Source organism: Amblyomma mixtum, chromosome 10 (genome assembly GCF_055824585.1).
Source record: "Amblyomma mixtum isolate Tamu chromosome 10, ASM5582458v1, whole genome shotgun sequence".
In the NCBI taxonomy this organism is placed as follows: Eukaryota; Metazoa; Arthropoda; class Arachnida; order Ixodida; family Ixodidae; genus Amblyomma; species Amblyomma mixtum.
The window spans coordinates 180,928,650-180,946,032 of NC_143021.1; the positions used below are offsets into that span (position 1 = coordinate 180,928,650).

Genomic DNA, 17,383 nt, shown 5'->3' on the forward strand with positions numbered 1-17,383 from the left:
AATACCAGCGTTCCTACATAGCGTAAGGTCGGGAGATGTGTCCGCTGTTACCAGTCCTCGTGGGACAGGAGATGTCATTGGCTATGTAGAAATTGGATGCTACTATATCATCCAGTAGGGCTTGACCCTTGGCGTTGTTGCTTACGTAACCCCATTCCTGGTGCCGGGCGTTGAAATCGCCCATTATGATCAGGGGGTTTTTCCCCGCGAGTTTAGCTGCCCTTCTAAATATGGGGCCAAATTTTACTTTCATCTTTTTTGGTGGGCTGTAAATATTTAGAAGGAATATGCTACCCCTATTCTTTTTTCCAGTTAAAATTTCTACGCATACTGTCTCCGTTTCCTGGTTTCCAATGTCGTGTTGGATTACCGCGATGTTGCTTTTAACATACGTTACTACCTTGGTGTCGTTGCCATCCTTAGCAGCGTACCCCTTATATCCCGATATATTCCAGTTCCCTCCCGTCTCCTGCATTGCAATTGCTAAAGGCGGGTAGTCCTGGCTGAGGATGTACTGTTGCAATAGCGATCGTTTCCTGGCAAGATGGCGGCAGTTCCATTGCCATATTTTCGACGTGCTATTGGCCATCAATTTGGATGTTAACATTACAGGCCTGGCCTATGACTTGGATGTGCCTCGTCAGCTGTTCGAGTTGTCTGCACACTACCGACTCGAGGTTCTCTAGTCTAGCGCCGAGGATGGCCCCGTGCTGTTTGAGCTCTTCGAATGACTTCTCCATTTTTTCATTTTCCTTTGCTACTATCCTTTTAATTTGGCTCTCAACTGTTATCGTTTCATCCTGCTTTCGTTTGGCAGGCCTAACTTGGTCTACGCTCATCTCTTCAGAGATGTTTTCAGCAGAGTCGCTAAGGTCACCTGCTTTGCGGATTGCCATCGGGGTGGCTGGTCTGAGTAGCGGTTGCGGCTTTTTCAACTGCTGAAACTGCTGCGCAAGTTCATGAATTGCCTCGGAAATTTTATCTATTTTCTCATTTAGTATCCGTATGGCGGCTGCGTTCTCATCTACTCGCGCTTCTAGCGTTTTACTTGGGTTGGAGACCACACCCGCGAAGCTAACCGACCTACCTGCTACCGGCGCCTCGCCTGGCGGTGTCTTCTTCCCCGGGAGCTTGATCTTCTCCGCCCATGAGTTCTGTCCCGATTCCCTTTGGGATCGAGGTGGCGCCTCTCTGCTCCTGCTTCTGGATTGCGAGGCACTCCTGGGTCGAGATGTGCCGTTAGAGGACCGGCTTTCATCTCCGCTCGTCCTTTGGTGGGGACTTGCTTTTTCTTGTGGTCTGCCCCTGACTTGCCCTTGCTTCTGGTTCCTTTCCTCAGCATCTTTGGCGATCTTTTCCGCCTGACGCACTTTGATGATGTGGGGTGTCCGGTAGATATTCTTACACCGGTTGTCTCCCAGCACATGGTTCTTTCCACATAGCAAGCATTTGGGTTCACAGGTGTGGCCCTCTTCAGGATTGCTGGCTCTGCATCCCCGGCATCGGACGTTGGTGGTGTCAGGGCACACGTCCGAGCGGTGGCCGAGCTCTCCGCAGGCATAGCATACATCAAACTTCTTTCTATACAGGTTGCAGCGATAGGCTACGCCGAAAAACCACACCTCCCTTGGGACCTCGGGACCCTCGAAGAGGATCAAGACGGTCTTTGACTTCTTTCCTAATCTTCTTGCCCCTCGGATGTCCTCGTTTTCTTGGAGGCCCTCGTGAATATCTTGTGTTGTCAGGCTGAGCGGGATGTCGTAGATGACCCCTTTTCCGCCTTCCGGCATGGCCGCATGAGCAGTAGCTTCGACTGCCTGCTGTCCCACTCTGAGACTAGTAATCCTTTCGTATTTTTCAGCTCGTTCCAGCGACGGGGTCACGATGAGCAGAGACTGGTTCTTGGCATTCACGATAAACTTGTCTTCCGGGAGGACTGCCAGGCCAGCCGCCTCCACCAAAATCTTTCTTAGGAAGGGTCCAGCCTTCTTCATCAGCTGATCTGCACCGCCTTTGGGGCGAAGGACCACGCGGTGCATCTCTCCGGAGATCTTCGATCTAATTCTGCCAACGGATCTCTCCGCAATGGCTCTTCCTTCTTTGTTATAGGACTTGGCACGCCCCTTCTCTTCCGCTTCGGGCATATTTGCCCTTTCCTCCACGTATTTGCGCCCCTGGCGGCGAAACCAGGTGCCTGTGGCTTCCTGTTGGTCGGTAATGGCATCATTTCCCTGTTCTTGGCTTATTTCGGGCGCTGTCTGGCAACCCTGGCTGGTTTCCGGTTGCCAGTCCATGATGTCACGGCACTTCCGGTCGCCCCGGCGGAGGCGCCGCTTGGAGGCTAGGCCTGACGAGGCCAAGCGTTCCGGCGTGGGCGCCCGACTTTTTAAGAATCACAGAAAACGAACAGGTGGTCCTACCTCGAAGCGGGTGGGCTTCCCGAGTTCCTCGCACGTTCCCGGACCTCGTCCGACCAAAATTTTGGGTGAATTGGCAAGATTTCCGCCGATATAGCCATCCAAAGCGGACTCGGACCTCGCTGCTTCTCGACGCGTCGGAACGCCAGCGTTCCCCCAACATTGTCCGAAAATAAGTGCGCGCGAGCGACCACTGCGCACAATCACAAAAGATGTAAACACAATGTACATAGCCGCGCGCACATATAGCGTCCTGTCACGGACTAATCGCGCGCGCGACACACTGCACTAGCGGCCGGGGTGGGGCGCCCGGCCGCGTATACCGTCCGAGGTAGCACCAACGGAGCGTTCCTGTCACGCGTGCACTACCTGGCGAAGAGCAAGCGCGAAGTCAAGCCTGCCTGCTCGATGAACACACAGAGGCTCACCATTGTTCTGTCGCGGGTGCGCGCACTGCCGCGCGGCCACAGGAGCGCTTCGAGACTGTCCGGGATGATTCCCAGCGCCCTGTAGGCCGCGAGCATCTCGCGACGCGGCACTGCAGAAGCGGTACTCCAATGTTTCCACTGCGCCGCAGTCAGCGCACGCGTCGCTCGACGAAAGTCCGTGGCGCACCCGTCTTACCCCGGGCCACACGCAGCCGACGCGCACTCGGATGATCATCGCCCGCTGGAGGCGCGACAGTGAGCGCGCGCCGACGAGAGAAATGCGCTCTCCTCGCGCGATGCGAGGGTCCGGGTGTTGCTGACGGAGGTGGTCGTGGATCACCGCACGCACGTCTTCCAGGGCGAGCGGTTCGTCGCTGGGAGGAAGCTGATGTGCGGCGGTGGCGAGCTCGTCGGCTTGCTCGTTGCCGCGGATGCCGCAGTGACCGGGCACCCACTGCACGCGAATACTGCATCTGCGCTCCGCGAGGCGCTCAATGCGCTCGCGTAACGCGCACAGCAACGGGGTGCCACGGCCGGGAGTCTGCAGGCGGCTGAGGGCGGCACGGGAATCACACAGCAGAGCACACCTGGGTGGCGGCGGAGTAAGGGTGAGCACCAGGTCCAAGCCCAGGCGAAGACCCAGTAGCTCCGCCGTGGTCGAAGAGCCCAGGTAAACCACTCTTTGCTGGCGGTGCAGCTGCAGGGCGGGGATGGTGGCCGCTGCACCGAGCGAGCAGTTTTCGCTCACCACGGAGCCGTCAGTGAACACAAGCAGATGGTCGCGCAGTTGCTCGTAGATGACGGCTCCGGCTAGCTGCTGCACCGCACGTAGTGGTGTGCTGCGTTTTCCCGCGATGCCGACAATCTCTCGCTGTACCTCCGTCGTGAGGGGCCAGGGGGAGCAGAGGCCGTAGGGGGGCGTGGCGCGCGTCAGCTGGTCATATTCCTGCAGTGCCGCGCCCATTCTTGAGCGCGGGTATTGACGAAGGCGCTGCAGGAGTTCCCCGCCGTCCCGAGCGCGGTGAAGGCGGTCGATGTGGTGCAGCGAGCGCTGCGTGGCCTGTAGCTGCAGCGGCCACGCGCCCGCCTCGGCCAGTGTGGCCTCGCATTGCGAGTTGCCGGGTAGGCCGAGGCAGGTCCGCAGCGCTTTGCGATGCTGCACCTCCAGTGCCTTCCATGATGGTTTGCGCACCGTGACGAGGGGCAGCGCGTAGAGTATCGCCCCTAAGGCTGCGGCGTTGTAGAGGCGCAGCGCAGCCTGCTGAGAAATCCCCTGGCCCCGGGCGGTGAGCTTGTGCACGGCGGCTGTAGTCCTCTTCATCTGCTGGCAGGCCCTGGTCGCCGCGGGGCGAAAGGAGAGGCGCTGGTCGATATCCAGGCCGAGGTACCGCACGGAGCTCTTCCACGGCAGCGGCGTCCCAGCCAACGTCAGCGGCGCCAGGCGGGCGCATCTGCGAGCTCCGCAGGCCATGGCTGCAGACTTCTGCGCGCAAAGCGCCAGACCGAGGCCCCGCAACCGGTCGCCGATAGCGTCAAGGGAACCCTGGAGGCAGTCTCTCACGCGGGAAGCCTCGCCCGGAGGTCCCAAGCACCACAGAGCGATGTCGTCCGCGTATATGGAGATGTACACGCGGTGCCGGTTGCCTGTGGGCAGACAGCCCGGCACCGCCGACATCGCCACATTGAACAGGAACGGGGACAACACCGACCCCTGCGGCACGCCTAGATCCACCGGGCGGGGCTGAGAGAGAGCCGCTCCCACGCGCACGCGAATAGTGCGAGCGTTAAGGAACCCCTGCACATAACGCAACAGACGACCGGCCACGCCCGCCTCTTCCAGCCTCGCGAGAATTACCGCACGGTGGACGTTGTCAAACGCACTCGAGACGTCGAGCAGCAAGAGCAGTGCTACCTGCCGCGCCGCCACGGCGTGCTCGAGTGCGGAGACAACGTCCGCGATTGAATCTGCCCCGCAGCGCATCCCGCGAAACCCTGTCTGACGCTCGTCGAACAAGTCCGCCTCCGCGGCCCGCGCATGCAGGCGTTGGAGCGCCATATGCTCCATCAGCTTGCACGCCGCCGACGTCAGCGCCACTGGACGGTATCCGCTGAGCTCCGTGGGTGGGCGGCCTGGCTTCGGTATCGGGCAGACGACCGCTGTGCGCCACTCCTCAGGTAGCACCCCGCGTTCCCACACCAGGTTGAGCTGCCGCAGGAGGACTTGACGTTGCTCCGCGTCCAGGTTGCGCAGCATCTGGTAGGTAACCCCGTCCGGCCCGGGCGCTGAGCGGCGGGTGCAGTGGCGCAGCGCGTCGTTCAGTTCCGCCGCAGTGAAGAGCGCGTTGCACGGGCCGTCATCCGGGGCGGCGGAAGAGGCACTGACGTCGAAACTGGGGCCCGATGTCGTCACTGCACTGCTCGCGGGGCACTGTGGCGCGAATCGGTCAGCGAACTGCTCAGCCAGCTGTTGGTTTGTTTGGCCGCTCGAGATGGCGAGAGCGGCCAGTGGCTGAGGGTTCGCCTGAGGTGTAGTGATGCGCCGCAGTGTGGTGAAGAGCCGTCGCGAGCTGCGATCCTTCTCCATCGTGTTGCAGAGAGAAGCCCACTGCCGTCGATATAGCTTGTTGGAGTGACGTCTTGCCGCTGCGTCTAGCCGATTGTAGGCCGTCCAGTCTTCTGGCTTGTCCGTCCGTCGCGCCCTGCGCTCCGCCTTGTCCCTTTTGTCGCGCAGATCGAGCAGCTTATTGTCGGGTGTTGGCTGACCTGCCCGCACCTCTGCGCGACGCGTGGCTGCGAGGGCGCTCCGGACAAGACTGGTGAAGTAATCGGCGCCGGACGCAGCGGCGGCGTCCACCTCTTGGCGGAAGCGGCCCCAATTCACGATAGCGTACGTACGCATGGGGCGCGCCTCTTTAGCAGTGGGCTCTATGGTGATGGAGCAGTGATCCGAGCCCCAGAGGGATGGTGCACGACGCCAGGTCGCCTCGATGCCGCTGGACGCGAACGCAACGTCGATGCAGGAGCCTGACGATCCACGCCGTCGGAAGGTGGGCTGGCCAGTGTGGAGGGGAGTGAGTCCCAGCTGCGTTGCTGTGTCATGCAGGTCGTCGCCGCGCCGGTCGTTGCGCGCACTGCCCCACGCACAATGATGGGCATTGAAGTCACCAACTATGAGCTGGCGCGGGGCACAACACGACGACACAGCACGAAAACACAGCGCGTTCCACGCCACAGCTGGGCGCACATAAACACTGGCCACTGATGTGTCAACACCCCCGACGCGCACTGTCACTGCCACGCACTCCTGAACGTCACTCGTCGCCGCCGCCGTGCCGACGAGCGCGTGCTGGACGTCGCGCCGCACATAGATGGAGGCCCGCGATTTTCCGGGTCGATGGGCTGGGTCGCCGCAAGGGATTGATGCACATGACCCCTCCTCACACTTCGTTGGTGAATGGTAGCCGATGTAGCCGGGCAGCCGCCTTTGGGGCTCCCCATCCCGCAGCCGGACGTAAGTTTCCTGCAGCGCGATCACCTCTGGTTGTTCGGATGTTATGCGTGAGCGGAGCTCAGCGTATCGCGCTGCAAGGGAGCGGACGTTCCATTGCAGGACTGTGGGAATGCGGGGTGCTGCCCGGCGACTAGCCATGTTGTTGGCTGTTTAGTACAGGAGGGCCTGTCGCTTCCTCACAGATGCGGCGACCCTCGGAGCTCTCTGGCAGGAGCACGCTTAGTGCTCGCAGCGCGGCCTGCAGGCGCTCGATTAAGGCATCGCGTGCGTCCAGAGGGGAACCACCGGAGGTAGTGGGTGCGGGCCTCACTGGTGCGGTGCGGGAACCGGCCGGCTGCTTGGGATGCTGCCACCGCTGCTTCTGAGGCCGGAGCTGCTGAGAAGGCTGCTGCTGCTGCTTGCTGTGGCCCACAACCTGCGCATAGCTGCGCTTGCTTGGTTGCTGCTGTGCAGCCTGCGGCGCCGTTTCTTCACGTACAACCGCGCGCACGGCCCGTCGTGAGAGAGGCACCTCTGACGAAGCCAAAATCGTGGCGACATGCCTCTCTCGTTGCCAGTGGGGGCATGAAGGGTCCGTGGCAGGGTGTCGGCCGCCGCAGTTTGAGCAGCGCGATTTTCCGCTGGTGCACGCCCCAGTTTCGTGTGGTCCACCGCAGCGGGCACAGCGGGCAGCAGCTCTGCAGGCCTCGGTGGCATGGCCCAGGCTGGAACAGCGGGAACACTACAGTGGGCGCGGGCGGCAGGGCCGGACAGCGAGGCGCCGCCTGTAAATGAACACATACGGTGGCGGGATCGGCGCCGCAAATCGGAGAAGCAGCGTGCTTCCCGACAGCGACGCCGACGTCACTGCCACCGCCGATTCCACGGCGGCAAGCAGCTGGTCCGCTGAGCGGCGCGCGTCCACGCCGAACACGAGCCCACTGGACTGGTTGCGAGGAGCTGGCTCCCTGGCGCACACAGCCAGGCCGCGGATGACAGTCGTGGCCAGAAGCGAGCCGAAGGTAGCTGCGCAGCCGGTGTCCACCGCCACCACATTCCTCCGCGTATTAACGCGAACCGCCAGCACGCCTGGGCGCGGGCCCAGCTCCTCAGCAATCTCCCAGCCCTGTTCCCTGCTTATGGCCACGCCGCGTTCCGCTGGCCGGAACAGGACTGTCCAGTGGAGCTCCTCATGGACCGCCACAGCAGCAGCAGCTCTCTGCAGGGCAGCCTTACGCCTTCGCTGTGCTCGGGTTGAAGCCTGGCGCCAGGGGATCAGGCCGGCGGCCTCCAGGGAGCATGAGGATGCCGGGGGGGCGTGGCACTCGTTGCTGTCAGGCACGCTGGCAGCGTGCGCCGCGCTCCGTCTGAGAGCCGCAGCTGCGGCCTCTTGGTCAAAAGGAGGGAGCGGAGAAGCGTCCACGGGAGGGAGTGGCTTCCCAAAACAGGAGGAGGATGCGGGGGCGCACCAGGGGGGGGCATCTGGCGACAGCGTGCGACGAAGGGCAAGTGGTCGTTAGGAGGAGGATGCGAGTGGTCGTTAGGAGGAGGATGCGGGGGCGCGCACACACAAAAGCAATAAGGGGACACAACACTTCCTTCCCCCTTAGAAAGTTGCCTGGTATCGTGCAGGGGGTCGGCGCTCACGCGTGGAGGCGCGCTGGCTTTGTGCGCTCGGGGGAGAAACACTTGTAGGCTGGCTGTTGTTCGCTGTGTCTCCTAGGTCTGTCCTCGGCGAAGTCTCTTCTTCCGGGAAGAGGTGCCAGGCTATGTGGGAAGATGGTGCACGTGTTCTCTCCGCTGGCGGACAGCTCTCAGACGGCGTCGTAAATCTCCGCAGCTGGTTGAGATGTCGGCGTGCTACTGTGCCATGTATGTTGACGAGCCAAGAGCGCAGGCCTATGCGTCTGACAATTGTAGCTTCCTCCCAGCGTGGCTTTTTCAGAAACTGTCGGGCGAGGACGCGCTGCCCCTCATTAAGCGTGCCGCAGCGCGGAATTGCTTTTTCTTCCCGGAACGTCTCTGCCTTTGGCTTGGGGAGGATGGCTGTGAGCTGGGTTCGCATTTCACGCTCGAACATCATTTTCGAGGGGGTCTCGCCTGTTGTGCTCTGAACCGTCGTGTGCTGCTTGAAGAGAAAGCGCGCAAGGCGGCGCTGCAGCGAGCCTGTCTGATCTCTTTCAAGGGCGCGTTTTAGCTCGGCTACGTAGCGCTCGGCTTGTCCGTTTGTCGCTGGGTGGTAGGGGGCCGATGTAACTGATGAGATCCCGTTGTCGCGATAAAACTTGAGGATCTCCGCAGACACAAACGGTGTTCCGTTGTCCGACACTACCTTGCGCGGCAGGCCGAACGTTGCAAATAGTGATCGGAGGTTGTCAATGACTGCTGCCGAAGTCGTCTGTCCCATTTGCCTTATCTCAAGCCACTTTGTGTAGGCATCTACGACCACAAGGAAAGTGCAGCCCTCAATTGGTCCTGCAAAATCAATGTGCAGTGTGTGCCATGGTGTGTCTGGCTTTTCCCATTCTGGGACAGGAGCTTTCGGCGGGGCGCTCCGGCTGCTCTGGCAAGGCTTGCATTCTCGCACCACTGTTTCGATGTCGTTGTCAATGCCAGGCCACCACATGTAGCTTCTGGCACACTTTTTCATTGCAACGATGCCCCGATGTCCGGCGTGGATGAGAGACATAGCTTGTGCGCGTAGTTCTCTCGGCATCACAACTCGGGACCCAAATATGATGCAGCCGCGATGGGTGCTCAACTCTGTAGCTCGCCTGCGGTAAGCGTCGAAGTTGTCCCCTTTGAGTTTATGCACGTTGCCTTGTTGAACAGCTGTGTAAACTAGCCGGAGAGCTGCGCACTTCTGCGTAGATGCTGCAACTGTGCCTGCTGTAAGCGGAGGTTCTGGCAGTGCTTCGAACATCAGAACGTCTCCTGGTGGAAATGGTTCGTCAACAGTTGCGTCTAGTGGCAGACGGCTTAGCGCATCGGCGTTTTGATGTTTACTCCCATTGCGGTAGACCAGAGCGTAGTCGTACGCTGAGAGTTTGATGCACCAACGTGTCATTCGCGGAGACAAAGTTGGTGGCATAGGCCTTTGTGGTCCCAGAATGCCCAATAGCGGTCGGTGATCGGTTATAAAGGTCACCTTCCGGCCGGCAATGTACTGGTGAAAATGTGTCGCCGCGTAGACGATGGCTAGCCCTTCTTTGTCAAGTTGCGCGTAGTTGCGTTCTGCTTGCGACAACGTACGTGAGGCGAAGGCGATGGGAGCTTCCCTTCCTTGCTCGTCAGTTTGCGATAGAACCGCGCCGACTCCGTACGGTGATGCGTCGCAAGCCAAAAGCAGAGGCTTCCTTTCGTCGTAGTGGCGGAGGACTGTACATCTTCGAATCAGGTTTTTCAGGGCATCGAATGACTGCTGATGGCGTGGCGACCATGTCCATGTCACATCTTTCCGAAGGAGTTGGTATAAGTCGTTGGCCACGGTAGCTCTTTGTTCCAAGAACCGGTCGTAGAACGTCAAGAGTCCGAGAAAAGCCTGTAGCTCCTGCTTGTTTGTTGGAGCTCGTGCTTCTGTGATCGCTCGCACTTTGTCCTCGGTAGGGTGAATGCCTTCCGCATCAATTCGGTGTCCCAGAAATTGCACCTCTGGCACCGCAAAACAGCACTTCGATTTGCTTATGCACAAATTAGCGTTTGCTAGCCTTTCGAGAACGAGCTCTAGGCGCACTGCATGCTCTTCAGTGGAAGTGCCACTGATGATGACATCGTCAAGGTAGACACAAACTCCTGGGATGCCCTGAAGCACTGTCTCCATGAATTTTTGAAATATGGCCGGGGCTGCAGCTACGCCAAAAGGCAGTCGCTTGACTTTGTACAAGCCTTTCAGTGTGTTAATTGCCAATAATTCAGCAGTTGACTCGCTCACCTTCAGCTGCTGATACGCCTGGGTGAGGTCCAATGTGCTGAAGACTCTTGCGCCACGTAGTACACTGAATACTTCTTCAGGTGTCGGTAGCGGGTAAGAGGACGCTTTAGTCGCAAGATTGACGGTGCTCCGGTAGTCTCCGCAGAGGCGTATGGTTCCGTTCTTCTTGCGAACTACGACAAGTGGTGTGGCCCATTCTGAATGCTGCGTCGGCTCGATGACACCTTGCTGCTCCAGTTTGTCCAACTCTTTTTCAACTGAATCTCGGAGAGCAAACGGCACCGGCCTGGCCTTCAGAAATTTGGGTTGCGCGTTGTCCAACAACTCCAGTGTGACCGGGGGCCCTTCGTTTCCTGGAATCTCTTCCGAGAATACTCTTTCGTATTTCTCTTGCAGTTGCTCAACCATGTTCTGGCTCGGCGTCTGGTGTATGCCGCATATCATCACGCCTAGTGGAGAAAACCAGTTTCTCCCTAGAAGGCTTGATCCTGTGCCCTTCACAACAAGCAGAGGTAGCGTATGGGTCTGGCCGTTGTAGTTAACCTGCACGTTGGCAGAGCCCAATAGTGGCAGATTCTGTCCTGACCACGTTCGCAGGTGCGTGTCGTCTTGTTGCAGGGCGGGTGCGTCAGATGGCCATGAAGTTCGGAACGTGTCCTCACTGATCAGAGTACAGGCTGCGCCGGAGTCCACCTCGAACTTAATCAGCTGGTGATGTACGCTTACTTCTGTAAAAATCTTCGGTCGCGTGCCGAGATTCATGGTGTTCAGGTCGTACAACACAGATGGTGTTGCTGATGTTGTTCCATGGAGATCAGATAGCGGCGTATTCTCTGAGGCGTTGACGCTGTGATTAGGCTGGGAAGGTGACTTTATCTTGGCAAGTCTCCGTTTCGTAATGCATGCTCTTTCGATATGCCCTCGCTTGTGGCAAAAATTACACGTGGCTGACTGGAATCGACATCCCTGGGGGTTGTGTTGGTCGTCACACCGCCAGCAGTGTTGTGCCTTTTTGACCGATTTTACAACAACAGAAGGCTTGCGCACCTGGTTGCTTGTCTGGTGTACCGGCTCGGTGTTCCGGCGAATCCCTCTCTGCTGGTGACCGGCGCTCTCCGCTCGAACGGCGATGTCGTAAGCTTTGCTGAATGTGAGGTCCTTCTCAGCGAACAGGCGCTGCTGCAGTGACTCGTCACTCAGTCCGCACACAAATCTGTCGCGTAACATCACGTCCAAGGGAAGCATGGTGGTGTTAGCAGAAGAAGCTGCGTCTCCCTCCTGCCCGGTAGCTGTTGTCGACAGCGTTCCAAAATTGCAGTCGGCAGCGAGCTTCTTGAGCGCGGCTACGTAGGCGCTCACAGTTTCTCCTCCCAGTTGATCTCGTCGTTGGAAGCGAGCCCGGCTGTAGACCTCGGATGGCCTTGGGTCGTAGTGCTTTTGCAGCGCTTTTACGATGTCGTCGTAAGACACTGCCGCTGGTGTGCTTGGCTGAATAAGGGCGCAGACAGTATCGTAGGTCTGCTCCCCGCACAGCGTCAGCAGGTTGGCCCTCTTCAAGGCTGGGTCTGTGATGTTGTTAGCTTCAAAGTAGAACTGAAGGCGTCCAACCCACGATGACCACGATGAGCCGTTGAACTCTGGTATCTGATTGGGAAACCCTCGCGTAGCCATGGCTTGTCAATAGCGTTGCGTAGCGCGGGTCGAATCCACTTTCTCGTCGCCACTGTCGTGTCCGGTCGCTGTGTTGAATGCAGCGAAGACGCACACGGTACTTTAAGACTTCGTTTATTTAAAGCCGATGAGGGTGCGACCAGCGTCGACCGAGGCAGGAGCCGAACTGGCCGCCCGAAGAAAGGAGGGAGCGGAGAAGCGTCCACGGGAGGGAGTGGCTTCCCAAAACAGGAGGAGGATGCGGGGGCGCACCAGGGGGGGGGGGGGGGGGGGGCATCTGGCGACAGCGTGCGACGAAGGGCAAGTGGTCGTTAGGAGGTGGATGCGAGTGGTCGTTAGGAGGAGGATGCGGGGGCGCACACACACAAAAGCAATAAGGGGACACAACAGTCACGTGCCGGGTTTCCTGGCTTCTGCCGCGCCGCGTCAGCCGGTGTCGTCACCGGCCGCTGGTCCCTCAGGGTGGGGGCTTGCGTTCCGGCGAGAGCAGGGTGAAAGCAGCTAGTACTGGCAGACACGCTGTTGTCCGCTGTCACCTCCCTGGCTCTTTGTCCTGTGATCGCTCCCTCTGGACGCGGAGGGGGAGGTGAGACAGGTGCAATGAGCTGCAGCGCTTCGCGCTTGGCAGCAGATTCCTCGCCCCCGCTGCCTTTGTTCCCCTCCTCAGACTGGGTGGAACGGCGCCGCTTGCGATGGGTGCTTTGATCCATGGCGTCGTCCCCCTCTGGCTCTTCTACGGCTGCTACCACCGCTGCCGGAATTTGGCCGTCGCCGTGTGGTGGCTGCTGGACCGGGCTGGCAATGGCGGCTTCCACGTGTTCGTCCGCGCGCGCCGCCATCGCAGCAGCACGTGGCGGAAGGGCCAAGGTGCGTAACGTTGCCTTCGCCGTCTCCGGAGTCAGGGCAGCGCGCTGTGTTGCGCGCTGCACGCACTCTATCCACCTCTCTAGCAGCGGAGATGATTCGAGAGACCGGTCGCGGCGTGCGCTCTGTGAACGAGGTCCGTCTGGCACAGTCCTAGGCTTGCGCATTCCGCGGCCGCGGGCCTCCTGGTGGGGCTTCATGGCCGGGGGCCACGTGAGGTGCTTATCCCAGGTCCAGGTCCGTTGCCTGCGGGCCGTACGTGCAGGCGATGCGGGCCCAACCCGAGTGCTGAACGGCGTAGCGGACCGAGATGAGGGACTGCCAAGGGAAGAGCCGGGCGTGGTGGACTGAACGAAGGAAACGGTCCTCTGTTCCCGTTTTCGGTGACAGCAGGAGTTCAGCTATTATGGATGATCGTGTGTATAGCGATGTAGATCAGCCAGGACTCAGGCGTTTGCCTGACTTGTGGTCCTTATTTTGCCTCAAAGTGTCGCTACGGTAGAGCAATTGCCAGCAGTATGCGCTAGGCTAATTTCACCTGTAGCTTGCAGTGACCTCAACTGAACTCAGTCATTTGGGATTGTTTTGGACAAGTGAGTTTCGCAGTAGATTAACCTTTTATCATTTCTTCTTTTACTCGACTTTGATGGTCAAAAAGAAGTAAAGAAAAACGACTGCGGTTCGGCATGTCATCGAAGCTACAATTGTCTAAAGCCATTAATGTTCTCTTATAAACTGCTGTGGCCGCTCATCGTCGTTTTTGACACCGGTGAAGAACTTGAAGCTCTGACTTATCACCTTAGGCTTGGGTCTGTATGGAGCTTTAAATACTAGCAGTTTCGGCTTACGTTTACACTTGAACTTTCTGTGGCAGGAAAAGGTTAGAACTAGAGTGACTCCATGTGCTTCCTGGGTTGTGCCGCGCATGTCCAGTACGCTGTCGCAATGAAATCCGCAAATCATAACAATGTTACCAAAGCCCAGTGTCAACATGGCTGCATGCACAAGGGCTAATTTGAAAAGGTGATATTCACCATCTCAAATCTACAATTCTGGGTGCAACGACATCGCCCTATTGGAGTAAGAAGTTCAGTAGGTTAGGCTCGGATCCAGTGACTTCTGGTCTCCAATCGAGCCGCTCCCCCCTCGCGCTTTCCAATTTACATCTTCTCTCCTATGACATCACTACCCACGCTAGCAATCGGAGCTCTCACACTCACTTTATTCGTCACCGCCTTCCTATCCTCCTCCGCTTTCCTCCTCGTGCTATTACAGTCACACGGTCGGATGGCATGCGACCCAGGAGCGGGCGCTTAGCAGCTGCGCTTTTATGCGAAGCATATTGCTAGAGCCACGGCCGCTCGATCTCCCTCCTTGGGAGCGGCCTGCCGAGTCGCGGAGCAGACAAAGGGGAGTGTGTGATGCGGCTAATTGCCATTTCGGCCGCTAGGGGCGCCAAGCATCGGTGAAACGCTCCCGGTAGGCCGGCGCGGTCGGAGGCTCGGAAGCTGAGGCTTTGTGTGTTTTCTCTTGAGTTTACGTGGTGTTCCTGTTCGAACTTCACTGCGCTCAGGTGCGTGCGTCGAAAACAAGCATTGTGAACTCTTTTTCTGAGTGTAGCTGCGCAAAACACTGCCGAATAACCGTAAACGCGGTGCCTTGTCGTACGCTTTCGTCGAGCGAAAGAATGCTCCTCGGTAAGCTCTGTTGCACGTGCTCCTACGATGATTGCGTAAGCCACGTTTTTTGCCAGATCCTCTAAGGGGTTTTCGATAATGCCTAAAAACTGTTGTGTGCCGCGCTGCCTATCAAATGCTGCAAGAAACCCGGAACTTTGTTACCATGAACTACCGTCCAATGCAAACCTTCGGGAAGAGTGGTTACGCAACATCTCGCGGCAAGGTGGTGACAAGGGCAGCCAGTGGCAACCGAGCTCCAGAGCAGTTGTATGCTCACTGCATTTCAATCAGGAGGATTATCGACAAGGAACGAAGCGCAAGTTGCTCAGGCCGACGGCGGTTCCGACGAATTTTCCCTTCTATCCCACATACAAACAGCCGGTGACTTCAAAAAAGCGGAGAACGCTTTGTCGTGCGCAACCTGACGTTCTCATATCTCAGACAACCGGCACTTTAGAAGGTAAATCGAGAGGAATGAATGCGGAAGAGAAATCTGCACACTCAGATTTCAGCACTGAACACTACGGAAGCGAAAGTTTCAGAGTCCAGTCAGCTGTAGCAGAAAGCCACTCTTCGGACGATTGCATTGGTGTAGAGGTATGTCGGATAAAGGAGTGTAAAGACGGAGAATGTCAGACGTCATTCAATTTGACAGGATTTTTCGACGAGACTAAAAGAAAAGCTCATCGCTTTGAAATGCAAACCCGAAGACTTAATGAGCGACTGCAAAAGCTGCAAGAAAGTTATGACGAAGTCCGCCAACGATTGAAACGTTATGAAGATGACCGAGCTGTGCAGGCCGCAGTGAACATGTCCAAGGCTGCAGCAGACGGTGACAAGACTGCTAAATTTGTCTTGGAACAGGTCATGAACTTTGACAAAGCAAGACCAGCTTGGGACGAGCCAACATTGAGAGAGTGTATATTATGGAAAGCAACGTCCTCCAAAGGATACGACTTGGTGCGCGGAAGAAAGCTTCTGAAACTGCCGTGCCGAAGCACGCTGCAGAAGTTTGTTGGGTCGTCTACGGGAGAGACCGGAGTCACGAGCCTCATCAAGGAACGACTGCAGGTAGAGAGGGAAGGTATGAAATCAGAAAAAGAAACATACTGCAGCCTCATCATTGACGAAATGTCGATCCAGCAGAAAGTAATTTATGATCGTCAGGTAGACAAAATATTTGGGCTGGTTGACACTGTGTGCGAGGCTAGAAAAGGTGCTAGTGAAGTGGCCACTAGACTCCTTTGTTTTGTTGTAAGAGGGCTGTCCACACCCTATGTTATTCCGGTCGGTTACTTTTTTACAAGAAACCTCAAGCATGACCAGCTCCTCACTATGACGCTAAGTGTCATCAAGGCGGTTGAAGAGGCAGGAATCCGCATTGTTCGTGTTGTCACCGACAACCACCAGACCAACACCGCAATGTTCCGCGACATGTCCGAGGACAATACACTCCAACCTGTTGTTCGTCATCCAGTACGCGAAGGTGACCCTCTGTTCCTCTCATTTGATCCCAATCATCTCATCAAGAACCTGAGAACCAACCTGCTGGAAAGAGAGATGTTTGATGGTGTAGAGCCCATTAGAGGTGGTTTTTTCCTCCACACTTTATATGAGATTCAGGAGCAGTTGTTGGTCAAGCCGGTGCGATTATTAAGCCGAGCTCACGTGCAGCCAAACAATCTAGAAAAAATGAAGGTATGCCGCGCAACATTAATATTTTCACCGGTCGTAATCAACACCTTGGAGTACCTTCAGGAGCATCCTCACTCACACGAAAAAGCATCAGAATTCCGCGACTGCGGATCGACCATCGCATTTATGAAGGCAATAAGTATGTGGTACGACCTTCACGACATCTCCACTTGGAAGTCAAGGCAAACACCATTCGTAGAAGCAGATGACGATCGGCTAACCTGGCTTGAGGTCGACTTTATCAGCTTCCTTGAAAACATCAAAGTCCGAAGTGGGGAGTCTCGTGCGAAGTTCCTCACTAAGGAGACTTATGAAGCCACTGTCATGACGACGAGATCAACAGTCGCTGTGGTCGAGTATCTGCTGACGGATCTCGGGCAAGTATAAATTTCACTAAACTTGCTTATTTAATTGTAGCCGTTTAGTCCATGGCTCAAGGAAAAAAAAACGGGCGCAGTACTAGCCTTTGATGTTCTCATTTAATTGTCGTCTTTTTTTTAGCTTCAAGTACGTGCTCACCCGGCCCTTTAACAGTGACCCAGTTGAGTCCCTGTTCAGCTGCTTCCGCCAGTTCAACGGTGGGAACGACCGAGTAGACGCCAGAACAGCTGTCTTCACGGCGGAAAAGTTGCTTAAGGCAAGTCAGATATTGTAATCAAACTGAATACTTTTTTCACGAACGGGTGAAAACGTTATTTTGCAGGTAGGCATCTTGGAGGCTGCCAGGCATGGAAATGCACCTTCCAGCTCAGAGTGCCAAGCGGCACTGAGATGTCCGAACGTTACCTGCGAAGTGAAAAATCCAGCAGTTCCAGAAGATGCCCTGGCTGTGCTTTGGAAAATTCAGCACGTCATGAAGTACGACGAAGTACCTTCGGAAATTGAGTTCGCGCCACTCACGTACTTGGCTGGCTACCTTGTCTTTGTTTGTGAAAGAAAGGTAAGCATATTTATTTTGAAACCAAGCGGCGGTAAATTACGCACGTGATTACTTTTTCAGGTCACATGCCCTGAGTGTAAGCTGCTGCTTAAAGGAAAGCCTTCACGTGACGGAGCATACAAGTTCGTGTCCGGCCTTGACCAAGGAGGTCTGAGTTATGCGCGCCCTGAAGCTGTGTGGCTGTGCAAGCTCATCTGCACGTTCGTCGAGAGGGCCCTTATGTCAGCAAAGCTTCGTCGTTGTGCACGCATTTCCAAACTTCTTTCCA

At 57.0% G+C, this 17,383-nt stretch overlaps 1 protein-coding gene across 1 annotated transcript; it reads left to right on the forward strand.

The window, feature by feature from the left end:
* Positions 1-15,082: 15,082 nt before the first annotated feature.
* LOC149327887 (uncharacterized) lies at positions 15,083-16,944 on the forward strand (the record flags this gene model as incomplete). Its single annotated transcript, XM_089564987.1, has 3 exons — positions 15,083-16,552; positions 16,677-16,812; positions 16,879-16,944. Coding segments are annotated over exons 1-3 (1,578 nt in total), but the record flags the coding sequence as incomplete, so codon positions are not given.
* Positions 16,945-17,383: the final 439 nt, after the last annotated feature.